General features: G+C 45.6%; 1 protein-coding gene across 1 annotated transcript in view; it reads left to right on the top strand.

Moving 5' to 3' along the window:
* The window catches only part of LOC117741307 (spectrin beta chain, non-erythrocytic 4-like), an 81,010-nt gene that overhangs the window by 36,977 nt on the left and 17,140 nt on the right, over positions 1-26,893 (top strand). The window contains exons 25-35 of the mRNA XM_034548262.1: positions 15,390-15,653; positions 16,311-16,535; positions 16,731-16,820; positions 17,199-17,477; positions 17,680-17,810; positions 18,707-18,911; positions 19,127-19,372; positions 20,301-20,435; positions 20,962-21,206; positions 21,986-22,124; positions 24,472-24,556. Coding sequence (XP_034404153.1) covers positions 15,390-15,653; positions 16,311-16,535; positions 16,731-16,820; positions 17,199-17,477; positions 17,680-17,810; positions 18,707-18,911; positions 19,127-19,372; positions 20,301-20,435; positions 20,962-21,206; positions 21,986-22,124; positions 24,472-24,556 — 2,044 coding nt within the window. The remainder of the gene's footprint in view (positions 1-15,389; positions 15,654-16,310; positions 16,536-16,730; positions 16,821-17,198; positions 17,478-17,679; positions 17,811-18,706; positions 18,912-19,126; positions 19,373-20,300; positions 20,436-20,961; positions 21,207-21,985; positions 22,125-24,471; positions 24,557-26,893) is intronic.

Genomic DNA, 26,893 nt, shown 5'->3' with positions numbered 1-26,893 from the left:
AATCCTGTTTTAGGCAAAGTCCCGTGCACGGTGTCGTCGGTGTGTGTGCCTTTGTGTGTTTGGTTGGTGAGAGGCGATAATTGAATGACATTTGCACATGTTCTAATGCTACAGACAGTCTTCAATGTGATGACGCTGTCTGTGTGTGTGAACTTGTCTGAGGCCTTTCGCACCCCACTTGTCACAAGGAATTATGAGGACGATGGCATGGTCCATTTGAAGCCTTCTATTTATCATGTATTTATTTGTTTAACCAAGGCTGTCGGTACAAAACTCCATCAGTTTCTGTGATTATCCTTCAGAATATTTAGAGCAAGAGTTGTGAGAGTTTTGAGCGGACACATGGATGATGATGATGATGATGATGATGATGAGCCCATATGGGCTGCTGTTGGTCTGCGAATGTGTGATATAAACACATTTTGACAGCATGTCTGTTCTGAAGGAAGAACTCAAATTTCTGAACTGTCTTTCTAGTGAAGAAACATCCAACTGACACTATGTGTATCGTCATAAAGACTAGCACTGCTATGTAGTTTGTAAAATATTGCTATGTTGGGTCTATTTCAGTCATTAACACTCATAGTCATACCGGTGTTGCAACAGTGCACACAGTTGACTGGCGTAGCGGCTCGGCCTTCTGCGGTCTCATCCTGGGCAAGGCTGGAATCTGAACTCGACTGGAGAGTTATTGGAGCCATGGCCCCCGAACACGCGCGTGTGATCTGTGGATCGTACTCGAATATTTCCTATGACACGGCCAAAGCTGTAGCTGATCGGTTACTGGATCAGCAGAAGGGCAGAGAATGATGAGAACATCTGAAATGGGAGAATGTTCTGCTGTTTCTCTCCCAACATTATCGTAAACTTGATTTTTCTTTGACGCTTTGGACTGTTCCTCAGACAAAACATTTTTTTCAGTTTGAATACATAACTCTCCGGGCTTAAGAAAATGTTGATGGTTGATTTCTCATTATTTCCTGATGTTTTCCAGGATTATAGAAACAGCTGTACGTTGCAGCTCTACTTCAGACACGGGTACTTTCATGGTTCCTAAATCAAATGTATAAGGCATTTCAGCATGCACTGTCCTGTTGCTATTAGTCACTAAAATATCACTTTTCAAAAGAAAACAAACCTGTTTTGTGGGGGTGGGGAACAGTCTCGTACAGTCAGAACAGAAAAGCTTCACACAAACTAGTGAAGTTGAGGCATTACTTTATCTCTCTGTCCTTGTCCAATCAGCCTGCTGATCACTGTAACTTTATGGCTGATGGTTACGTATATAGTGTGTGTGTGTGTGTGTGTGTGTGTGTGTGTGTGTGTGTGTGTGTGTGTGTGTGTGTGTGTGTGTGTGTGTGTGTGTGTGTGTGTGTGTTAGAAAAATTGTCTGGTGATGTACAGCGATATATAATGTAGAGAGAGAGCGCTGCAGGGCCTGAGAGCGCTGAGCTGTTTTCCATTATAGATTCATGGGTCATGGGCTGATCTGAAGGCAGATTTGGCTTACGGGAAAACGCTTACTGGAGGAGAGAGCGACAGAGACAGAGGAGACCAAATAATGTTGTTTCGGATGCAAGTGTGTGGTAAATTGTAGATGCTCATATACGAAGCGCTAAAAGGGATTTTGCATGTTATTAAAACTGGTGTAAATGCATTATTTGCACACATGTTGTAAATAATTGATTACTTTGGACAACATTTCAAAAGTGGCTTTGTTTGTCTGAAATGTGGTTGTAACAGGTTTACTGCTGTCACGTACGGGTTTCCCCCCCCCCCCAGCACCAAAGGATGAGCACACGCTGCGTATATTTGGTAATGGTCTTTATTTCGTTCCAGACTGTCTCTGCTCTCCACCCTCGTGGCTCTATTCGTATCCACCTCATATAGGGCAAAGACACTCAGACCTTCAATCTATGCAGCTGAGGCCAATTAGGCTTATTCCTGGCACCTGTTCCCTGAACCACTCCCCCATAGCCCTCCGCAGCTGAGCCTAAACACACCCCAGCCGCCCGAACATGGACCTCAAGAATGATCAAATCTGCTGCCACTCTGATGTATAAAGGAGTCCATTGTTTTAGTTATTTTTTTCACACCCACAAGTTAAAGTATTAGAATATTGTTTAGTGCATTTCTTTGTTTTCATCTTTGGATGAAGGTATTTAATTTGGCTTACAGTAAGAAAAGCAGTGCCATCGTACTCAACACCATATTTTACACTACTCAAACACTGAAGTCTGAAACTGCTTTCCTCTCTTTATGGATTTTTCCTATATTCATATATTTATACTGCAGCGAGTCCAACTTGACTTTGCAGCCAAATACAATGTGTGAAGAGTGTGGAGGCTTCTGTTCACACTGCAAGATGAGTTTCCTTCGCATCCCAACCAAACATTTATTCAAGACACACTCAAAATCTGAATTCCACTTCCGGACTTTGACCAAACTGTGTAAAAGATGGCCACACTAACATAACATGTTATTTACACTTAATAAGCCACCACATCTACTTGAGCGAAATGACGAAAAATATACACCATGAACATATTCACCTGAAGATGAAGACACTGACAGCACTGTTACTATAGTTTTTTTTTTTTTCCAGACACTTAGAATTGAGGCATTCGTGGCGAGGAAAGTTTGTGCGTTTGTGTGTCTTCTTTGTGATGACCAACTTTAGGAGTTGACGGCTGGTTGTCGTTGCAGTACTGATAAGGAGCTGGAGACCTTATATGAATATATTTGTCTGGCTTAAAAAAAAATTAAAAAAGACTAAATATTACAACTTTATTGACAAACGTAAAGTAACATTATTGTTAAATTTTCTAGCTGATTCTGGTACTGTTCACTGGTACCAAGTACTTCCGGTCCAAATACTCTGTTTTTTGTGTCCTGGTTGTGTCTCTTCTGCTTGTGTCCTCTGAGAATCTCTAGTCTATTTCTGTAATCGGCAAAGAACCTTGAAGGACTCTGCAAAGCACATTTTCTGTTTTTTAGTTTAGTGTCAGCCGTGTGTGTGTGTGTGTGTGTGTGTGTGTGTGTGTGTGTGTGTGTGTGTGTGTGTGTGTGTGTGTGTGTGTGTGTGTGTGTGTGTGTGTGTGTGTGTGTGTGCGCGTGCATGCGTGTGTGTGCGTGTGCGTATCTGCAGGGTTCACACGTGACCTGGAAAACAGGAGCAAATATTTTCTTGTCATTGAAAACACTGAAAATTGAAATGACCCATGTTGAAAGAACACACTGCTAGTCGTATCTATCAGATCTCCCCAAAAAAGATAACACTGCCATCTGGAAGGTCCCCATCCCCCCACCCCCTCGTCACTGTTCACTGTTTAAAAAAAGAAAAACCTGCATATAATAATAATTTTGGTGAGAAAAAGCATCCCTTTATTGTGTAGGTGAAGGGGGAGACCCCGGCAGTGACATCTCCTTGGCTGATAATGATGCATTTTTTGTGCTGTGTCAGTTCCTGTGACGTAAACCAATTTCTCTACTCTGCCTGTGCTTGCGCTGGTTGCCCGGCAACAGCTGTCCAATCCACAGACCCCATCTCCTCGGTCCCACCTCTCTCCATGCAGCTCACACGTAAAGGTCGTTCCTCCTTCCCTCCCCTTTTCTTTCTCTCTCTCTCTCTCTCTCTCTCTCTCTCTCGTGCGTGTGCCGTCTCAATCTCAATCCTCTTTCCCTTTAACCAGGGGACAGGAAACGGGTCACGGTACAACAGGAAGTGATGTTAGACACAGACCGAGAGAGCATTTTTGGAGTGCTGAAATTCAGAAGTGTTAATGTGGTGAAGGACAGAGGGCTGAATCTAATAAGCTGAAGTTTGCAGAGGCTTGGTGTGTAATCAATTCATCGATAACTGCAGGACGACTGGGCTTCCTTAACGGGCCAGATAGATACATATGATTATAGGTGGATCATATCTATAACGTGAAACTATGACCTCCGGTTCTGCCGATGCAGAAGTGTCTTAAAACTTCAATTCTCTCTACTGACCAGCCGGGGGCGACTCCTCCGGTTGCAAAAGGAAGTCTGATTGCATAGAAGTCTATGAGAAAATGACTCTACTTTCTCTCTTGATTTATTCCCTCAGTAAACATTGTGAAGATGAGTTTATGGTCTCAATATCTAGTTTCAAGTCTTCTTCAATATAGCATAATGTTAATTTAGTAGATTATGCTCAATTTAGAGTCAAATAGACCATAAAACAGAGTATGCTTTAGGCCAGGCTTACTGTGATTGACAGGTCGCTACCAGAGACATATACTGCTCCGCTTTCCAGATAAGGTAACCTCCTTACAAAGATGTGCCTCGTCATTCTGTAATGTATCTGCCATGATTTCGACCAAACAGAAGCCGCCGTTTGTAACGGGATGACTTTGCCTCAGTGGCAGCAAATATTGTTTGTTTGTATGGAGTGAGCGTGTGGGGGAGTGTGCAAGCGCACACCGAACACGGCTTCTTCCCCAGGCAGTTGCTCGTCTGAATCCAATGGGCTTTTTTTCCATTTTTTTTTTTTTTTTATCAATTCCCTGCCCCCTCCCCCTTCTCTCCCATTATGCTTGAGAATTAATTGGCCTCATTAAGAATAACATTCTCTGCGGCCCTGATCCCACTCTTGCTCTCTCTCTCTCTCTGCGTCACACACTAGTAGAGAGATGAACAGTTTGAGGTGAACAGACTGTGAATAGGCTTGATAGTTTTATATTCATAATTGAATGTTAAAACATTTGTTTTAGCGTTCGAGACGCAATCTTTTCTTTTTATTTATCAAACACGTGTTTGTTGTCTTGTTGCCCCTCTCAAAGATAAAATGAAAGAGAGAGACAACTTTGCTAATTGGCATCCTTTTGAATGTCAGGCAGAGGTTTGGCCTCGGCCAGGGTTTGAGCTGACACGCTTAACATTAGCGGTTCCTTCAAAACGCAGCTAACGTTTTTTTAGCGCGATACTGTTGGGATGTCGGAGCATCACAGGCTTTTGACATTTTAAATGTGAAAAGTGACCATGCATTTATGTAATGGTCAACATGGTGACATTTAGCATGTTAGCCTTGTGTCTCCATGCCCCGCTAGCATGTGTCTGAGGCTGATGGAGTTTCGGAGAGCGTCGGTCATCAATTTTGCTAAGTGAGTTGGCATAACCTCCATTATGCATGCACATTAATGCCTCACTTCAGAAAGCCCCCTGTGAGCATTAAGCTTTGACCTGTAGCTTTTGTGCTGGCTCTGCGGGATATGAGGGAAGCGTGCGTGTGTGTGAGCGTGTCTGGAGGTACGGGTGCTTGCGGCGAGAACATCAATGGAGCAGTGATGATACCAGCACCCTCACTGAGAGCAAATGATGAACTGAGGCGGAGATCTGTCTTGTATTGTTATGCCCGTTTGATCAGTTCCAGTTTTATTTCGATACTATGGCAACACTGTCCATGCTGCATTCACACCTGTCACGGATTGGCTGGGAGCCACAGGAAATAGGACTCAAAATGCAGATAAAGAGGCGGTAGTCAGAACTCAGGAAATAGGGATCTTTACTCGGCAACATTAAGAGACGAACTGACACAGAACAAATACACAGGGAAACGAGACACAGGTGAAAACAAAATAAGACACAGGTGGAAACAATGAGGGCGGGGTCTGCAATCACACATGAGGACGACACACGCGGAGGGAGGATTCTGAAACGAGAGACATGGTAGGTGACAGACAACACAACAGAAAACAGACAGTGAACTACACAGAAGGCCTGGGTGTAACAACGCCAGTATAAAGCTTAAAGAGCTGGACTAAACCAAGAAAAGAACAAGCGGAAGGTGTTCCTCTGATATAGAAACAGATTTCAGGGCTTTTGTAGCATCTTAAGAAACGGTCTAGATGCTGATGAATGATTTAAGGGATTGCATTGTAGACAGCCACATTTTCTTGGACAATAGTAATCAAGGTTTTTTTAAAGATTTTGCTGCAGTAGTTGAGTCTGTAGTTGTGAATTGCAATACCGCCCACACAGAGCTAAAGAGCCGACTCTGCGGCTCTTTGTTCCAAATTATATTTCCCATATTGTGTATATGTTTGACATTATATCCGGCTATTCTAGTCATATACAGTTAAGTTCCTTCAAGTATTGTTAAAAATGGAACGCGCTGTATTTTCCATCCACTGAAACAAGAAAAACAAACAAAAGCAATGGCAACTGCAGCCGGTCACCGTTGCCGATTCTCATTGTGATATCATCCACTGCAACCCTGCTGTTCACGCTTCAGACAGAGCCCCACTTTCACTCGCCGCCAAACAGAGTAATGAGTCTGTTTATTCCAGCAAGATTTTTCAAAGAAATTACACTATTTACAGTAAACCTTGAACATGATTTCTGCAAGAGGGTCGACCGATTAAATTCTTATTATTGTGTTTAAACTTTGTGGGGTACGTCAAGTTCATATCAGACCGGAAAGTGCAGTGAATTGAAATGAATCCCAACAGAGTGATTTGTCCTTTACCTCCCAGATTCTGGAGCACTCTGAGCTGTCTGATGCTCTCAGTAAAAGAAAGAAATAAGACACACTCAGAGCACCTGAGAAAGACAAAAACAACTATAATATATATGTTAGTTTATGCTACATGTGTTTGGTGAAAAACTATAATTTTCTCTTCCCTTTGTGTCCTCATAATCAATAATACATCATATTATAAGGGACACAATATGAGGATTTCCAGGTTGTTAACATACTACGTACAGATTATATTATACACAATAAATACTACGTACTAATCACTAGAGTTTCTTGTTGAAGCAGTTAATTTGGCAAAAAAACATGCTTTCCTAATTTATACAAACACGGAATAATGCAATCTGTGTGTTGTCGGATGTCAATCAAACTATGAAATATGACTTGCTTGAGAAAATAGTATGCACGCTATTCAGACTTAGGGGTATCTAGTATGAACAGCTATTGCTGCGACTGGTTCATTTACCACTTCCTGTGTCCTCAAAGATTTCCCTTCACTACAAGCAGAATATAGTTTGGAAATCTCCAATAATTCCGTTTTCAAAAGCAAAAGCTATGTCCCGGAGGTTTCCGAGTTTTTTGTTTGTTGGTCTGTTTCGTCGGACGAGCAGATTTCTTTTTCACACTGAGTAAATATTGACACAATAGCTGCAGTGGCCCGAGCGTGACAGACACTGTTACCAGCCAGAGTGTCAGCGGTGACACTCAGGAGCAGATGTCTGCTGTACGGACCAGACAGCAGACGAAGGGCGGCCGTCTGTTACTGGCAGCATCAGAGTCGTGTCAGGAGTCCTCGCTCCGTGTCCTCCTTCACTTTGCCTGTTTTCTTCTTCTGTTCCTACTCTTTTTTTGTTTTGGTTTATTCTCTCGGTATTTTAATTATCTTTAATTACAGCAGCGTTGCACAATTACTAAAAGAGAGTGGTGTTGCATTGTTATAAGACAGGGATTTAGAGGAATACTTCCTGGGTCTTTTTCTTTTTCTGCCTTCAAAGGACAGTTGAGAGGCAGGTAGGTGGAGAGGTCAGAAATGAGGGAAGAGAGGGGAATGACCTACAACAAGGCTATGACCACCACATTAGACAGGTTACATTAAGTGGGTATCCCAATACTACCGTGAAGTGACAAAGAATTTAAAAAAAGAGTGGTCAGAATCAATACAGCTGGGGTAGAGATACTCTGAGTTTAAGTCAAGCTCCAAAGAAGACATGGTCCTTTAATTCCCATAATGCAACTTGATAGTAAAGGTAATCGATAATGCCTTTCATATTCCTTGTTAATATTTGTTTCTCTCCGTGCTCAAGCCAAGATCCCCTCTTCAGACTGTAGAGAAGACATCACTGTCTGAAGCCAGTTGAATGCTTCTTTACGGTGCAATGTGTAATTCCTGGCCGATTCCTGCCAGATCTTTCACACATTTGCACCCTTTAAACTTTCAAAAGAAAACACAGCGCTCAACGTGGATTGTTCCTTTTCACGTGGTTTTCGTATCCGGTTACCTGACGGCTCTCTGCCGATACCGCTTGCGTGAGCAGTGGAACATCAAGACGAACTGCCGGACTGAGTGTGTGCGAGGGTGGAGTAGGAGCTCTGAGTTGGTGGGGTGAAGGTGCTCGAAGCCCACACAGCCCGCCCACTCGCCTCAGAGGACAGCACGTACCAGCAGCCGGGGGAAACGCTGGGAATCGGGTGGTGTAGTGTAGCCGACTGTACAGCTCTCAGTTCCTCTCTGTGTGCCTGTGAGGTGTATTGTAACACAAACTGCAGCTTCTTCTTCTTCTGCTCCTGCTTTGTCTTCTTTACTTGCACTCGGCTGGTTCAGGACTTAAAACCAATAGTGGTTGTATTTTTTTCATAGTAACCTTTTTTTAATGTAAGAAATAGGATTCCATGCCACGTCATTTATGCAATATAAATATATAAATATGTAAGTCTTATCATTTTCCACACATTTAGAAATACATTTGTAAGTCATTGTGGATTATAATAAACATTCTATTAGACATATTATTATTATTATTATTATAATTATTGCCACTATGTTGTAAAACTGACCATAAAAAAAAAAAGACATTGTTGTATGTTTTATTGTTTGACACACCCTTGAACAGTAATACAAACTAAATTGCCCTTTATTGTAGATAAATTCAGATACACTCACATAAATTCATATATATTCTGAAGTATCTGACATTCACCTGACGCAGTTATAGATATATCTCCTTAAAAAAATAGCTTTTAGGGAAGGCTTCAAACCTGCAATGTTTTTAGTACGACTTTCCTTTGTTCCACGACTCAGCGTGCTTTTACACCGCGAAGCTACAGTGGCGTAACATGAGATATCCTCCATTTTTTCACACAGCGGGTCCGGGGGCTTGAAACAGAAACCTCTTCATAATCTCAGTGCCGTCCCAGTTTCCAGTCATCAGGCCGCTCTTATAGATTAGATCATAACCTGAGTGAATGGTTGTATGTCCCTACATGTGCCCTCGATGGACTGGCGGCCTGTCCAGGGTGTCCCCTGCCTTCGTCCTATGTCAGCTGGGATAGGCTCCAGCGCCCCCGCGACCCTAATGAGGATAAGCGGTATTGAAAATGGATGGATGGATGGAAGTGAATCAGGCGGCAGGATGTTGTCCTCGGTGGACGATGAGGAGTCACTGCTCAAAGTTATTCCATTGTCTTGGTGCAAATTCCGTCTTTGTCAGACTCGGGTGTAATTTCCAGCACCACCATGAGGTTGGCGTCTGTGGTTCTGAGTGAAACTGTTTCGGTGGAACACCAACACGTCTTGTTGCACACTTCCCAATCACGATAAACGGAAGTCACTTTGGTGATCTTGTGAAATTCAGTTTGTCTGATACTCTTTTTTGACCTGCTAAACCGATGACATCGGCCTTAGGTGTACTTTGTGTTTTGTGCCTATTTCTCCTATTGGTGTGTGTGTGTGTGTGTGTTAGTTCAGTTTAGTTACCCTCTGAGGCAAATTTGTAATTTGTGATATTGGGCTATACAAAATAAACTGAATTGAATAGTTAGCCTCACAGAGCTGCAAGCGTGGATGAAGATGCTTAATGTGTTGAATTAGAATGAAACTTTTCTTTTTCTGTTTCGTCATTTTAATTGAGCCGTTTCTACAACATAAAAAGTATTTATAAATGCAAAGAAATATTTGAAGTTGTAAGTTTCATTTGAGAGAACCATCCATCCATCCATCCATCCATTATCAGCTGCTTATCCGGGGTCGGGTCACGGTGGCAGCAGGTTCAGCAGGCCGACCCAGGCTTCCCTCTCACCCGCAACACTTTCCAGCTCATTCTGGGGGATCCCGAGGCGTTCCAAGGCCAGCCGGGAGATATAATCCCTCCAGCGTGTCCTCGGTCTTCCCCGGGGCCTCCTACCAGTTGGACGTGCCCGGAAAACCTCTAATGGGAGGCGTCCAGGAGGCATCCTGACTAGATGCCCGAACCACCTCAGCTGACTCCTTTCGACACGAAGGAGCAGCGACTCGACTCCAAGCTCCCCCCTGATGTCCGACCTCCTTACCCTATCTCTAAGGCTGAGCCCGGCCACCCTACGGAGGAAGCTCATTTCGGCCCCTTGTATCCGAGATCTCGTTCTTTCGGTCACGACCCAGAGTTCGTGACCATAGGTGAGGGTTGGAACGTAGACCGACCAGTAAATGGAGAGCTTTGCCTTCTGGCTCAGCTCCCTCTTCACCAAGACGGACCGGTACAGCGCCTGTTTTACTGCTGCAGCCGCACCGCTCCGCCTGTCGATCTTACCCTCATTTGTGAACAAGACCCCGAGATACTTGAACTCCTTCGCTTGGGGTAGGCAGTTTGTCCCCACCTGGAGGGAGCAATCCGCCGGTTTCCGGCAGAGCACCATGGCCTCAGATTTGGAGGTGCTAACTCTCATCCCTGCCGCTTCGCACTCAGCTGCAAAACGCCCCAGTGAATGCTGGAGGTCACGGTCCGAGGAGGCAAACAGGACCACATCATCCGCGAACAGCAGAGAGGCGATCCCGAGACTCCCGAACCGGATCCTCTCCGCCCCCTGGCTGCGCCTAGATATCCTGTCCATGAAGGTCACGAACAGGACCGGTGATAAAGGGCAGCCCTGGCGGAGGCCAACACCCACCGGGAACGTGTCTGACTTACTACCAAGGATACGAACACAGCTCCTACTGCAGGCATACAGAGACCGGATGGCCCGTGCCAACGGGTCCGGCACCCCATACTCCCGCAGCACCCCTCACAAAAACCCCCGAGGGACCCGGTCGAAAGCCTTCTTCAAGTCTACAAAGCACATGTAAACTGGTTGGGCAAACTCCCAGGACCCCTCCAGTAATCTTGCGAGGGTAAAGAGCTGGTCCACTGTTCCACGACCGGGACGGAATCCGCACTGTTCGTCTTGAATCCGAGGTTCGACAAGCGGTCGGAGCCTCCTTTCCAGCACCCTGGCATAAGCTTTTCCCGGGAGGCTGAGCAGTATGATACCACGATAGTTCAAGCACACTCTCCGGTCCCCCTTCTTGAAGATGGGAATCACCACCCCGGTCTGCCAGTCCATGGGCACTGTTCCCGACCCCCATGCGACACTGAAAAGGCGTGTCAACCAAGACAGCCCAACAATGTCCAGCGCTTTCAGCATCTCAGGGCGGATCTCATCCACCCCTGGCGCCTTGCCACCAAGGAGCTTTTTGACTACCTTAGCGACCTCTGCCAGGGATATGGGTGAAACCACCCCAAAGTTTTCCGGCGCTGCCCCCTCTCCGAGGGACATGTTGGCCCGGGTTTAGGAGTTCCTCAAAGTGCTCTTTCCACCGCCCGACGATGTCCCCAGTCCGGGTCAGCAGTTCCTCCCCCCTGCTGAGAACAGCCTGGGGTAGACCCTGCTTTCCCTTCCTGAGCCGTCGGATGGTTTGCCAGAACTTCCTTGAGGCCAACCGAAAGTCCTTCACCATGGCCTCCACAAACTCCTCCCATGCCCGAGTTTTAGCCTCCGCGACCATCGCAGCTGCAGCCCTTCTGGCCCGCCGGTACCCGTCAGCTGCTTCAGGAGACCCCTGGGCCAGCCAGGCCAGAAAGGCCTCCTTCTTCAGTTTGACGGCTTCCCTCACCCCCAGTGTCCACCACCGGGTTCTCGGGTTGCCGCCACGACAGGCACCGATGACCTTCCGGCCACAGCCCCGAGCAGCCACGTCCACAATAGAGGCTTTGAACAAGGTCCACTCGGATTTCATGTCCCCAGCCTCCCTTGGGATTTGTGAGAAGTTCTTCCGAAGGTGGGAGTTGAAGACCTCCCGGACAGGATCCTCTGCCAGACGTTCCCAGTTCACCCTCAATACACGTTTGGGCTTGCCAGGTCTTTCTAGCCGACTACCCCGCCATCTGATCCAATTCACCACCAGGTGGTGATCAGTTGACAGCTCTGCTCCTCTCTTCACCCGAGTGTCCAAGACATACGGCCGCAGATCCGATGATACGATTACAAAGTCGATCATTGATCTCCGGCCTAAGGTGTTCTGGTACCAGGTACACTTATGAGCCACCTTATGTTCGAACATGGTGTTCGTTATGGACAAACTGTGGCTAGCACAGAAGTCCAACAACAAAAAAACATTTGGGTTCAGATCGGGCAAGCCGTTCCTCCCAATCACGCCCCGCCAGGTTTCTCTGTCATTGCCCACGTGAGCGTTGAAGTCTCCCAGGAGAACTATGGAGTCGGCAGGCGGGGCCCTTTCCAGGACCCCTCCCTTTCCAGGACCCCTCCCACCGACTCCAAGAAGGCCGCATAAGCACAAACAACAGTCAGAGCCTTTCTCCCCGCAACCCGTAGGCGCAGGGAGGCGACCCTCTCGTTCCCCGGGGAAAACTCCAACACAGCGGCGCTCAGCCGGGGGCTCGTGAGTATCCCCACTCCCGCCTGGTGCCTCTCACCCTGGGCAACTCCAGAAAAGGACAAAGTCCAACCCTTCTCCAGGAGCTTGGTTCCAGAGCCTATGCTGTGCGTGGAGGTGAACCCAACTATATCTAGCTGGTACCACTCCACCTCCTGCACCAGCTCCGGCTCTTTCCCCGCTAGTGAGGTGACGTTCCATGTCCCTAGAGCTAGTCTATGCCACCAGTGATCGGCCCGCTCAGGTCTCCCGCCTGGCCCGCCGCCCGGTCTACATAGCACCCGACCCCGATAATTTTCCCTGCGGGTGGTGGGTCCACAGGGTGACTGCTGCTCCATGCTGTTTTTTCGGGCTGAGCCCAACTGGGCCCCATGGGCGAAAGCCCGTCCACCAGACGCTCGCCGACGAGCTCCCCTCCTGGGTCTGGCTCCGGGAGGGTGCCCGGTTTCCCTTGTCCGGGCAAGGTAGCTTCAGACCGTGGGCTGCTATTCATCAGGGTTTTTTGAACCGCTCTTAGTCTGGGCTCTCCCCCGAGACCTGTTTGCCTTGGGAGACCCTACCAGGGGCTGATGCCCCGGACAACATAGCTCCCAGGATCACTGAGCCACTCAAACTCCTCCACCACGTTAAGGTGGCGATTCATAGAAGGAGATTAAGCTAATTAATTAGTTAATGTTAATGTCAATCCTGTTTTTACATGTACAGGCAGTAGCAGCCATATTGTTAAATTCTTCATCTAAAAGAGTGATGAATATATGTAAAAAAAAATATATATATATATATACACACACAGAAATATATATGCGTGTATATATAAATGTGTGTGTGTTTTTTTCTTTGTTTTCTCTATTTCTTTTCTCAACACGTAAAAAACAGGCAGCAAAATACAAATTACAATTGGATGGGGGAAGGCAAAATAAAGAAAGGGAGCAGGTGTTCATAATTTTGTGTGCGTGTGCAAAGGGGGGCAGAAATATGAAAAAGAGAGGACGGAGAGAGAGAAGGGGGAAGGGGAGTCTGGGGTAAGTCATTTCAATACGACAAGGTTTAATCTCTTACATACACACACATCCCAGTCCCACTTTGTCTGCACATAATTATCCCGACACAATGAATATTTGTGGTTCTGCTTAAACAGAGAAAAGAGACCAGATTCTGGATGTATGCCTCCTTGTGAAGAACAGACAGTATTCACAATTGAGATGCTCAAACCAGCTTCAAAATTATTTAGGATTAATAGATTTAAATTCCCACCAAATCATTTTTCTGAAGAATTAATCAAATAACTGTTGCAGCTCTAATTTCAGTGCTTCATTTTCAGTGTTGTGGGGTCAACTGATTAGTTTGTTGAAATTGCAAATCGTTTAAAATAATTTAAAAAAAACATTTTCAAATGGAAAGACTTAACTAGCTGCAGCCTTGTGTCATCTCTGGTCTATTTTGCACCCTCCATTGTGCATTTTATAGGTATTATTTTGTTCTTTGTACACCCAGCAGTTCCTTTTGTGTGTTGAATAAACACGGTTCATTGGTCGAAAGTCACCTGAAAGAAACCTTCGTCTCATGCTGTCAGAGCCGATTAGCTTTTGGAGTACCATTTGGCACACATTTGCATAGTGATGAGGACAAAGTGATTAACACAACAACGCTTAAAGATTATGTTCATACTTCCCAAGTGCTCTGTGGAGACACAGATTCGCTGATTGAGGTTGGCAGTGACCTTATTGTCATAACAGGTTATGTTTAATATTGCACGATGATTATGGCGTGACTGTTAAGGGGCCAGGTTTTGGACACAGAGGCTGAGACAGGAGTAAAGTCACTGAGGTTTATTGGAAATGTCCAATAACGTAAGCAGGCAGGTAGACAGGCAGGCAAGCAGAACTCTGGAGCTGGAGTCGGGGCAATAATCCAGCTGCTGGTCCTGAGCAAGAAGACAGGCACGGTTATGACATGGGATCAACAGGACGTTTTCAGAATCTAAATAGTTACGTTTTAGCGGCAGCTAGAGCTAACTTGAACTGAGTCTATAGTCCGGCGCAGACTGAGAGCAGGAGTGGAGCTTTTGAAGGCAGCTGGTCAATCGAGCCCCAACTCCAGCACACCAGGTTCACATCAGCAATTAGCCACACCACCTACACACCAAGAGAGAGAGGGAGAAAGAGAGAGCCTAGTAGGCAGGTGAGGAGGAGGGCATGACAGTGACACTTGTTAGTTTAAGTACATTTTATGTACCTGAAGTGTTGTATATGCTTGTATGTCTTCTCTCCATGTTCACTCATTACATGGTCCGTATCAGTTATTCATATTTTCCTGGGAAACATATTTGTTTTCAAGGCTTAACTTCAGCTGCAATAGAAATGCATTGGTCGTATTATATAAATATATAGATATATACAGTATATCTATATATCTATATAGATATATGAGAGGAAACCACAGGTGTAGGGCATAAACAATCAGGAAACACACGGGAGGCAGGGGAGTGGTTGAGGGCAGGTGAAAGGAATGACACACTGGGAAGACACACACTGGAAGCACACAGGGTGTTACACATACTATTAAAGTCAATGAGAAGAAAGTGAAAATACGTCTAAATGTTTACATTTCAAATAGTGTGTAATGTGCATCCAAGCCAGTACAGTCGGTTGAATGTGAAGCAATCCTAACGGCCCAATCAACGTGCTGGCTTTAAGAACAATGAATGGATGTGAATGGCAATGACGTGTTTTTAAAAGAGCTTTTGAGTGGTCGTAGGGCTAGCAAAACGATATACAAGTACACTTGTAATGTTACTATTTGTTCCTGTTTTCCCATTCTGAGGAAACGGGAAACAGTTTGGATGCGTATCGCCGGGAATCCCGTGTCAGGGGATTATACCCTGATCTGTGTGTCATTATCGCCTTTAATGGTCCCCCCTTTAAAACATGAAAAGTCTGACCCCTGTCTTACCGCTCTTCCGTTTCTCTCCCGTCCATCCAGGAGGGCCAGCAGCTGATCCAGGAGAAGCCGGAGCTCAGCGCAGTGGTCCGGAGGAAGCTAGAGGAGATCAGGGAATGCTGGCAGGACCTGGAGAGCACCACCCAGGCCAAAGCCCGCCAGCTCTTTGAGGCCAACAAGGCCGACCTGCTGGTGCAGAGCTACGAAAGCCTGGACCAGAGACTGGGCCAGCTGGAGGGTCAGCTAGCCTATGTGGACCAGGGACAGGACCTTACCACTGTCAACAAGCAGCTGAAAAAGCTACATGTACGTAGGATTTAAAAAACACAAATAACCAGAAACCCCTTTGGGTAAAATTGTGTGTCTCTTCAAAGGCTGCAGTGATATTGGGATGTAACTCGTCACTTGCCGTCCTAACTGAAATGGTTTAGAGGAGTCAGAGTCTTTCCACAGCCGGCACAGATTCATCCTTTCATTACTTCATCGTTTCACCGGACATTTCTCACTCTCCTCTCCAACAGCATTCCACATACAGCTTCCTTTAACAGGCGCCATTAGCACTGCTTTACCTCATCGTCATAACTCCAAACCAAGCTCCACTGCCCAGCATCCATCCTGGCAAGGGGTACAGTGAACCTCTCCACACTTCATGTCTGTTAGTTATTCATTCGCTCTTCTGGGTTTTTTTCAGTCTCGTCTCCGCTCTCCTGTCCATCTGTTATGAATTAATGACATTTCAGTGAACTGAACACGAGATATATCAGCATGTATAAGAAAATTAATGATAGATGCAATTATATAATTGTAGTTTTTTGTTATTTTTACAAGTAACAAATTATTAATATATTCTTATGGTGATTGTGTTCCCCTGTCTTTTTGGAAGGGCCACAAACAGTGACATTTCAACACATTCCCTCCTCCCGTTTTGTTAACTTTCGTCGTGATCCTCCTCCTCCCCCTCAGACCATGGAGAATCAGATGGAGGTGTGGTATAAGGAGGTGGGGCAGCTCCAGGTGCAGGTGGCCTCTATCCCGCAGCAGACGCAGATCAAGGAGACGGTTGCTGGCCGCCAAGCTGTTGTGGAGGCCAGGATGGTGCGTCTGATCGAGCCACTGAAGGAGAGACGGCGCATCCTGCTGGCGTCGAAGGAAGTTCACCAAGTCGGACGAGACCTGGAGGATGAGATTGTGAGTGTGACCGTCATTCCCCAACACGCACATAATCTTAAACACAATAAACGGGATGTTAATGTTTAAACCTGTTGTCGTCCAAACAAGAATTTGGATATCTCTATAATTTAATTAGATACACAGATTCACCCACGGGTAATGAGATGTACATGTGTGCAAAGTGTTGACTGTGTCATCTTGTTTTGGTTGTAGTTGTGGATCCAGGAGCGCCTCCCAATGGCCATGTCTCAGGAGCATGGCTCCTCTCTGCAGGCAGTCCAGCAGCTCATGAAGAAGAACCAGGTAGAAAATCTGAATAGCTAGCAGAAAAGCCCTCCATACCCGGTCACCCACCTTATTAGGTACTGGAATTATCTTGCTCCTGTACAAAAGTGTCTTATTATCAGTCTGTGTTAAACAACAGAGAAAAAGATTATATTTCAATTCAATTTATTAATACAACTTAAAATCTAATATTTTGCCTCAGATCCGGAAAATTTACAACCACAATTTACATGTACAGTATAAATTGTGGACCCTTGCATTGGAAAAGGAAAAACTCTCCCCAAAAAGGGAGCTGGGGGACCTAAGGGAGCGTAACAGAGGAGGGATTCCTCTCCCAGGAAGTACAATAGATCAAGATCAAACCAGTCACCTCATTGCCCCGTGTCTCTCTTCCAGACCCTTCAGAGGGAGCTGCAGGGCCACAGGAGCCGGATCGACGATGTCCTGGAGAGGGCGGGGATCATCGCCTCCATACGCAGCCCGGAGGCCAACTGCGTCAGGGCGGGCTACGACCAGCTGGCCCAGCTGTGGGCTCTGCTCTGGGCCGAAACCGAGCGAAGGCAGCTGATCCTGGACGCCATGTACCAGGCCCAGCAGTACTACTTCGACACGGCCGAGGTGGAGGCCTGGCTGAGCGAGCAGGAGCTGCACATGATGAACGAGGAGAAGGGGAAAGTGCGTGTGCATAAAATGTCCGTTATTATAACCACCCTGATTGACACTGAAATCATCAGCAATACTTTAATAATCATGTAGTTTTGAAGGACCCGAATCGGAGCATGACTCGTCCCTCTTTACGCAGACTTATACCTCGAGCATTTATGCATTTGAAAGTGAAACTCTTCCTTGTGTGTGTTTCTTGTCTTATTCCCAACAGGACGAGCCGAGCACACTGCAGCTGCTGAAGAAACACCTGGTCCTGGAACAGACCATCGAGGACTACGCCGAGACCGTCGGCCTGCTGTCACAGCAATGTCGACAGCTGCTGGAGATGGGCCATCCAGACTGGTGAGCATGTAAACACACACACACACACACACACACACGCACACACACACACACACACTCTTACAGCATGCAGACGTGGTCCAAAGTTTCTGTTTGAGAACAATATTTCAGAATCGGGAAGAAATGCGATCCAAGTGACTCCATCTGTGTAACTAGTGTCTGTATCAGAAGAGTGGTTTGAGTATTTCAAAAACTGCATCTAAAGTTTGCAGAGAATGGTGCAAAACAAAAACAAAAACATCCAGTGAGCATCAGTTTTGTTGACGAAAAACACTTCTTTTAATAGGAGGTGTAACACGTCCTGTCACAATCCCCGGGTTTCCACCCCCCAGCAGCAAGGAATGAGCACACGTTGTGTGATGTTTACAGATATATACTAGACATACTAGATGTCTAGTATGTATACTAGATGTCTAGTATGTATACTAGACATACATACATGTTAGATGTATACTCTGACATACTAGATGTTTACTTCCCGGCACCTGTTCCCTGAGCCACTCCCCCACTCCCCCCCCTGCAGGTGGGCCTAACCACGCCCCATGCCACCACAGAAGGACTGGCCAGAATGGTTCACGCTGTAAGGACGGCGGCAGTAACTAAAATAATCAGGCTATATAATGTGCGGAGAGGTGCCTGTGTGCTACTACAGTACCACATCGGGTTCAACTCTTGTCATCTAAGAACAAGGAAATGAGGCTTCAGTGGGCACAGGCTGACTGAAGCCAGACAGTAGAAGGAAAAAACTGGTCTGACGAATCTGGATTTCTGCTGCAACACGCAGACGGGTTTCCTACCGAGGATTCAAAAGGTGTAATCTTTATAAAGCGGGTCACTGAGAGTCCCTGATTAATTTTGTTATGCACTTGCCCTGACACACCTCTCTTCTTCCACAGCGAGCAGATCAGCAAGCGTCAGTCGCAGATCGACCGTCTGTACGTGTCTCTGAAGGACCTGGTGGAGGAGAGGAAGAGCCGCCTGGAGCAGCAATACTGGCTCTACCAGCTCAACAGGGAGGTGGATGAGCTGGAGCAGTGGATCGCTCAGAGGGAGGTGGTCGCCAGCTCGCCGGAACTGGGTCAAGACTACGAGCATGTCACCGTAAGTGTGTCGACAGACGGGGCATGCGAATTAATTGATTGAAGAAACACTTTTTATAAAGTTGAAAACCAAAAACCAGCTGTTAATTATACCAACTTAAATTAGTATTTATTTATTTACAGCAGCTAATGTATTTGTGGATAATCAACCCACCTAGGAGGACATGGAGAATTGACTCCTTTCCCCTTCTTACCTCCTCCCCGACACACCTCCAGGTCCTGCAGGAGAAGTTCACAGAGTTCGCAACAGAGACGGGCAGCGTGGGGCAGGAGCGGGTGACGGCCGTCAACCAGATGGTGGACGAGCTCATCGACTACGGCCACTCGGAGGCCGCCACCATCGCCGAGTGGAAGGACGGGGTGAACGAGGCCTGGGCCGACCTGCTGGAGCTCATGGAGACCCGGGCGCAGATGCTCGCCGCCTCACACCAGCTGCACAAGTTCTTCTCTGACTGCAGAGAGGTAAGGGGCAACGGGACAAAAGATAGATATGATATGGTATTTTCTTCACCCTATAGGGACATATTATTTCAATCAGGGAGAGACCAGTTAGATAAAGAAAGGATGCATGTTTATAGTTAACATGATATGAAATGATGAAGTCTCAGAGTCTTTGGCGCTTGGACTCCACGAGGAGATTTGTATTGAGGGCCGACACCCCGATCAGCAACGAGATAGATCCCCCCGTGGAGTCCAGACCTGGTGGTGATGAGCTGATAGAATGATGAGTTGATGAAGCTGATGGATCTGATGAAGACTGGGCGGAGGTGGAGGGGTAACCGCAGCATGAATGAACTGAAGGTAGAGAGACAGTCATATTTAAATGAGACAGCAGCAAGATGGTTGGCTAACTATGTCATTGTTTCCGTGTGCTTATTGGATAGAGGGGATCAGCTGATCTGCGAAGCTGGTGTCATGATTGAAACAATGAACTTGAATGAGCAGAATAATGACAGCAAGTAATCAATGAGTGAGCATGTGTGAGGAATGATTGGCAGACATGAGGAATAAATGGCGGGCTTGAGGGGCATGGTCTTCCTGTCTGAACTTGCGCTATAGATCCATATGGTGCAATTATTCTACCTTATTGATCTCTGAGGGGTTATCCTATGCAACACATGTACCATACATAATCCAACAAATAAAGGGAATTATTTTCAGTTTTTGAACAGATTTTTATTTTAAAGGATCAGATTAATTTAGACTGACCTGCTTATGTCTTCATACATCTTAAATACAACCATGTTCTGGTGCAAGAAGACATGTTTTACCTTAGCTTACTGTAACCAAGGCCTTCACTGTGGTTTAGAAAGGCAAAAAAAAAGTGTTTCAGTGGACCACACACTGCATACATGAAAGCACTGTACGGCTTCGTATTCTTCTTTTTCAGGCGTTGGCCCAGATCGAGGACAAGCACCGACGGCTACCAGAGGTTCGGGCTCGTCAGGGCAGCACTGCCAACACCAGCACCCTGCAGAGACTCCTGCAGAGTTTCGAACAGGACATTCAGCTGCTGGTCACGCAGGTACAGCAGCATACACATTACCAGACAGCATGTAACATGATCTGCTTCAGTGTTCACTCAGCTGGAGACTCATGTAGGAAAATCAGTAACATAGCATTCACCAGTATTGTTTTCATGTCTCTTTGTACACTCTAAAATCTCAAATTGATTTTGAAATAGAACTGAATATTGATTGGTAGGAAAATATATCTGGCTATTTGTGAGTCTGAGTCTGCATTTAATGGCAAAACTACCGTCTTACTCTGCATTTAATTTAGCTTCATCTAGTCTCTGTCGTGCACCTGGGGAACAAAGAAAAGAGTGTTACATTTTACTGTAGAACGAAATGAAATCACAGCTGCTCCGTGTCAACTCCAGTGACAGAGCCTGTACCATTTGGCCCTGACTAAACAAAGCTGTCCGAGCAGCTGTGTTTAGTGCGTCATTTGGAAAACACCCTCTTTTCTGTTTTGTCTTTTTATTTCTGTTTCTTCCTCCCTCGGGCTTATTAGCGTCTCACTAAAATCCGCTCCCCCCTCTCTTGTAGGTGCGTCAGCTGCAGGAGAGCGCGGCCCAGCTCAGGACGGTCTATGCCGGCGAGAAGGCTGAAGCCATCGCGTGTCGCGAGCATGAGGTGATGCAGTTGTGGAAAGAGCTGCTGACGTCCTGCGAGGAGTGTCGAGTGCAGATCACCACCGAGACGGACAAGCTGAGGTTCTTCAGCATGGTCCGAGATCAGATCATGTGGATGGAATCGATCATCTGTCAGATAGGGACAGGAGAGAAGCCCAGGTATCGAAATCAAGTTATAACATGCTGTATGTTTTACACCAAAGAGGGCGTGTCCTTTTAGACCTTGTTATGTGTTGTTCACCTTGTTTGCGTCACGACTCTGGATCCAAATTTGGTTGAATGTGACTGTACGGTAAAGAGACAGTTATCTAAAACAGAAAATGTTCTGATGAGAAATAAAAACCTAAATATTCTATATATTAAAACTTGTTTTCAGCAAAGAATATATTATATTGCAATGTAACTTGTGATCTGACAAGGCAGGGCTATTTAAAACAACAGAAATAAGTAATACATTTTAGCAGATGTTTTTAATCTTACAGCGACAGTGTTTGGGAATTGGTGGCATCTAGTGGTGAGGTTGCAGATTGCAACCGACTAAATACTGCTCACCCCTCCGCTCACTCCTCCCTCAACTTTGGTAATGTCAACGAGGCCAAAAACCCTCAGAGGCCTTCCTTACCGCAGTATAACACTACATTAGGATCAATGGAATTCAGCTGGCAGCTGGAGGTAGCACATTTTTAACTTCAAGGCTGCTGTAGAAACATGGCGGACTCTGTGAAACGGACCCGCTATCTACATAGATATGAAGGGCCAATTCTAATCTAACGAAAACAGAGATTCTTAGTTTCAGGGGGTTATACATTAATGAAAACTTATTTCTGCTAATAAGCCCCCTCATCTCTCCACACTTGAGACTAAAGATGTGATTCAAGGTTTCTCTGACGTACTAGTAAACAAACAAGCTGAGTTTCTGCTCTCTATGGGTCCTGCAGGGACGTGTCCTCAGTGGAGGTGCTGATGAATTACCACCAGAGTCTGCAGAGCGAAGTGGAGGCTCGCACCCGGAGCACCCTGGAGTGTATCGAGATGGGCAAAACTCTGCTGGCTGCTCGAAACCCAGCAGCTGAAGAGGTGAGATCAGGAGACATGAAAATGATTATGAACTTCAGGTAATAATCTGGAGCAGTGCATTACAGTTATTTACACATTATATTCATATTTCCATTTTAAGACAATCAGACCAGACATGAAATTGCAGCAGCCAACTCACACATGAATTACAAAATAAAACTACAAAAACTGAACTCAAACAAAAAACTAGGCACATGCTCTAAATATACACAATAGTACCTGGTCACATTCTATTCTATTCAATTCAATTCAGTTTATTTTGTATAGCCCAATATCACAAATTACAAATTTGCCTCAGAGGGCTTTACAATCTGTACACATACGACATCCCTGTCCCAGGACCTCACATCGGATCAGGAAAAACTCCCCAAAAATAACCTTTGACAGGGGAAAAGGGAAGAAACAGGAGAGCAACAGAGGAGGATCCCTCTCCCCGGATGAACAGAAGCAATAGATGTCATGTGTACAGAATGAACAGCATTTACAAAGTTACATAAACACATTACATGAATATGACAATGTATGAATGGACCTGAAGTAGTCGCAAATCAATTGTGTGACTTCCTACATCAGAATAGTTTATTTGAGGAGTTTCAGTCAGGATTTAGAAAACACCACAGCACAGAGACAGCACTGGTGAAAATCACAAATGACCTCCTAATTGCATCAGATAAAGGACTCATCTCTGTACTTGTTTTGTTAGACCTTAGTGCTGCGTTCGACACCATTGATCATGACATCCTATCACAGAGACTGGATCAGTCGATTGGCATTTCAGGTACCGCACTAAGTTGGTTTAAATCCTATTTATCAGATCGATCTCAATTTGTATTTGTAAACGATGAAGCCTCAATGACCACCAACGTTAATCACGGAGTTCCACAAGGTTCTGAGCTTGGACCAATTTTATTTACCTTATATATGCTTCCTTTGGGCAATATTATCAGGAAACACTCCATAAACTTTCATTGCTATGCAGATGATACTCAATTGTATCTATCAATCAAACCAGAGGAGACCAACCAACTCACATAAAAACATGAATGACCTGCAACTTGGATGACCTGCAAAAAGTTATCTGGTGATGTGGTTTCTGTAGATGGCATTGTCCTGGCATCCAACACCACTGTAAAGAATCTCGGATCTCGACTAGATTACTGCAATTCCTTATTATCAGGCTGCTCTAATAAGTCTCTTAAATCCCTCCAGTTGATCCAGAATGCTGCAGCTCGTGTACTCACAAAAACTAAGAAAAGAGATCACATGACTCCTGTATTAGCTGCTCTGCACTGACTCCCTGTAAAATCAAGAATCACATTTAAAATTCTTCTCCTCACCTACAAAGCCTTGATTGGTGATGCACCATCATATCTTAAGGAGCTTGTAGTACCATATTGCTCCACTAGAGAGCTGCGCTCACTAAATGCGGGGCTACTTGTGGTTCCTAGAGTCCTAAAAAGTAGGATGGGAGCAAGAGCCTTCAGTTATCAAGCTCCTCTTTTATGGAACCAGCTTCCACTTTCAGTCCAGGAGGCAGACACAGTCACCTCATTCAAGAATAGATTTAAGACTTTCCTCTTTAATAGCGCTTATAGTTAGGGCTGAATCAGGTTTGCCCTGGTCGAGCCCCTTGATATGCTGCTATAGGCTTATAGGCTGCTGGGGGATGTTTTAGGATTACACTGAGTACCTATCTCCTCTCTCTCTCTCCTTATGGATGAATTTACATCTCACCATTGCACCTTATTAACTCTGCTTCCTCCCCGGAGTCTTTGTCACATCTCATAGGGTCCATTGGACCTGTCGGTGTCTGATGAGCCGGCCTCCCGCGTTGGCACTGCTGATGCGCCCCGCCCCCCCCTCCTCTCTACTTCGCATTCTGGATCAACTGTAGGGACTTAAGAGACTTATTAGAGCAGCCTAATAATAAGGAGTTGCAGTAATCTAGTCTGGAAGTAACAAACGCGTAAACCAGCTTTTCTGCATCTTTTTGAGACAAGATGTGCCTGATTTTTGAAATGTTACGTAGATGAAAAAATGCAGTCCTTGAGATTTGCTTAACGTGGGAGTTAAAGGACAAGTCTCGGTCAAAGATAACGCTGAGATTCTTTACAGTGGTGTTGGATGCCAGGGAAATGCCATCTACAGAAACCACATCACCAGATAATTGATCTCTGAGGTGTTCAGGGCCCAGTAAAATAACTTCAGTTTTGTCTGAGTTTAACATCAGGAAGTTACAGGTCATCCATGTTTTTATTTCTTTAAGACATTCTTGAAACATTGTTCAAGTTTTGACTCGCTGCTTTTAAGTTTTTAAGATTCTGATGTCACTCATTTTGATTCCCAGATCAAGGAGAGGCTGCACAAGGTGGTTGCTAAGCAATATGAGCTGTCTGAGAAGTGGGACAAGCACTGGGACTTCCTGCAGCAATGTGAGCGCACACACACACACACACACACACACACTCTCAAGGCAGTAAGCAATAGCGTCTTTCCAGTATTATAATAGTGATTTAGGAGTTAGAATAGACAGACATAATCTATCTATGACCTAAATTGATCATCTAACATCAAATTTATCAATAAAAACCTTGAATTTGATCTGGTATTAGCAGGGACATATTTCAATTTCAATTTAGTATTGAGGTTATTATTTATGCAAATAGCACAGAAGTAGTGGTGCTGTAGCAACAACAAACAACCCAAAAAAGTGTTTTCCCCCTTTTCTGGGATATAGTCTGTATGTGAAGTATACAAGTAGGATTGGCTTTGTTATATATCTATTCTTTATCATATGCATTAGTTTATTATTACGAGAGAGAGAGAGAGATTTTTTGGGGGATTTTTGAAAAACACTTTATTCACACATTCATAATTTTACATTGTGTTTTTTTTTTTTTTTTTTAAATCACAGGTTTTGTTAAAAATAAATAAATCATCTGATAAAAAACTGCGCAAACACCAGCTCCTCTTCCACAACAGAACAAACAAGGTTTTTAAAACACCAACGTTGTTTAAAAGCATCCAAGTCTCCAATGTGCTTATAAAAACGGAACTCCAGCCAGAGTCTGGCTCTGATGTTGCAGAGCCACACTGCCCTGGCCTCCTGCCCCTCCCTGTTCTCCACTCTCTTTTTCCACGTTAAATAAATGGCCATTTTAGCTTCCCCAGAAAGGTAGTTGAGGAGCTGCCACTTTTCTTTTTCTGCCTTTTTGTAGGCAGCTCCCATGATAAAAACCTTCTCAGTAAAAAACACATTAAAAAGACTAAAAAACAATGTTAAAAGAGTGAAGAAACCTGAAAGTCTCTTGCACTCAGTAAAAACATGGTAGATAGTCTCACGAAGGTCACAGAAGGGGCACCAGCTCAGGACAGCGGGATTAATAACAGAGATAAAAGCGGTGCAGGCGACAGCACCGTGTAAAATCCTCCACTGGAGGTCGGCCGTTCGTTTCTTGAGGGGAGGTTTATATAAAATCCTCCACTGTGGGCCAGGTCCGCCTTGTCCAAGTCTCTCTGACCACACAGTGGGAGGCCTGTTGCACAGTCCGGACCTGTTTGTGCTCTTGACACAATTAAAATACACAGTCTTCTTGTCCGCTCTGTGTAATGTCAATGCTTCCGGACACGTCGTAGCAAGCAGGGGGCCGGTGAGTTCCCCTAGCCCTGGGCTCAGGGAGATCTCGGGGAAAGGGTCTGCAGGGTCCAGCTCGATTTGTCCTTGGCTGTAGTCCATGAGGAGGCTCTTCTCCTTCCCGGTCAGCCTCTGCCTCCACAGCTCCAGGAGCCTCCTCGCCACCTGGACAGAATGCAGACCCAGCAGAGCGCCCAGGGCCGGGGGGTCGCTCAGCGTCGGCCCCACTGCATCCACTAGCTGCTGTAGGCACAGGGTCCGCGACCTCAGCAGCGCCCCCATCAGTCCAGGGGTGACGCTGCTGCTGATGTCCAGCTTGGCCCTGTGAATCAATGGTTCTCTCAACAACCAGTACAGAGAGTTAGACTGTGGGCATCTTTCACGAGTAAAAAGGGCCCACGACTTAAAAACACCCTGATAAAACGGAGGCAGCCCACTTAACTTTAAAAAGCTAGAATTAAAAACAGAGCAGTATCCAGCCCCAAGTTGTTGGCACGTCTGAGGATGCAGCTGGCCACATCTCTCCACATTAAAAACTCCGGACTAGTCAGGTATTTTTTGACAAACTGTATTCTAAAAGTGGCTGTCCGGCTGGTCAGGTGGACGAGGCCCTGTCCCCCCTCCTCTCTGGCTAAAAACAGCACCCCTTGTGGCACCCAGTGTAGACCCTCCCAAAAAAAATCCACCATTTTTTTTGTATGTTGGCTAGAAAGCCTGAGGGAAGGTCTAGGCATGTTAGGCGGTGCCACAGCTGGGATGCGATAAGATTATTTAAAACCAGTACTCTACCTTTAAAAGACATCTGAGGGAGCAGCCACTTCCACTTGGAAAGTTTTCCCTCAATCTTTTCTGTGACGCCCTCCCAATTCTTTTGGACCACGTTTTCCTGTCCGAGATACATCCCAAGATATTTAAAACCGTACTTCCTCCACACTAGTTTATGGGGAAGGACTGGGAGGCCGCCACACTATTCACCGACAGCGAGGGCCTCACTTTTCTTCCAGCTCACCCTCGCTGCCAATGTCCTGCTAAACACTTCTACGATGTTGGTTAAAAGGTCTGCATCCCTCTGGTCCTTAATAAAAACAACAATATCGTCGGCATAAGCCGATAAAATCATTTTCTCATTAAAACC

Source organism: Cyclopterus lumpus, chromosome 13 (genome assembly GCF_009769545.1).
Source record: "Cyclopterus lumpus isolate fCycLum1 chromosome 13, fCycLum1.pri, whole genome shotgun sequence".
Taxonomy (NCBI): Eukaryota; Metazoa; Chordata; class Actinopteri; order Perciformes; family Cyclopteridae; genus Cyclopterus; species Cyclopterus lumpus.
This window is presented reverse-complemented; position numbering and strand designations above follow the sequence as displayed.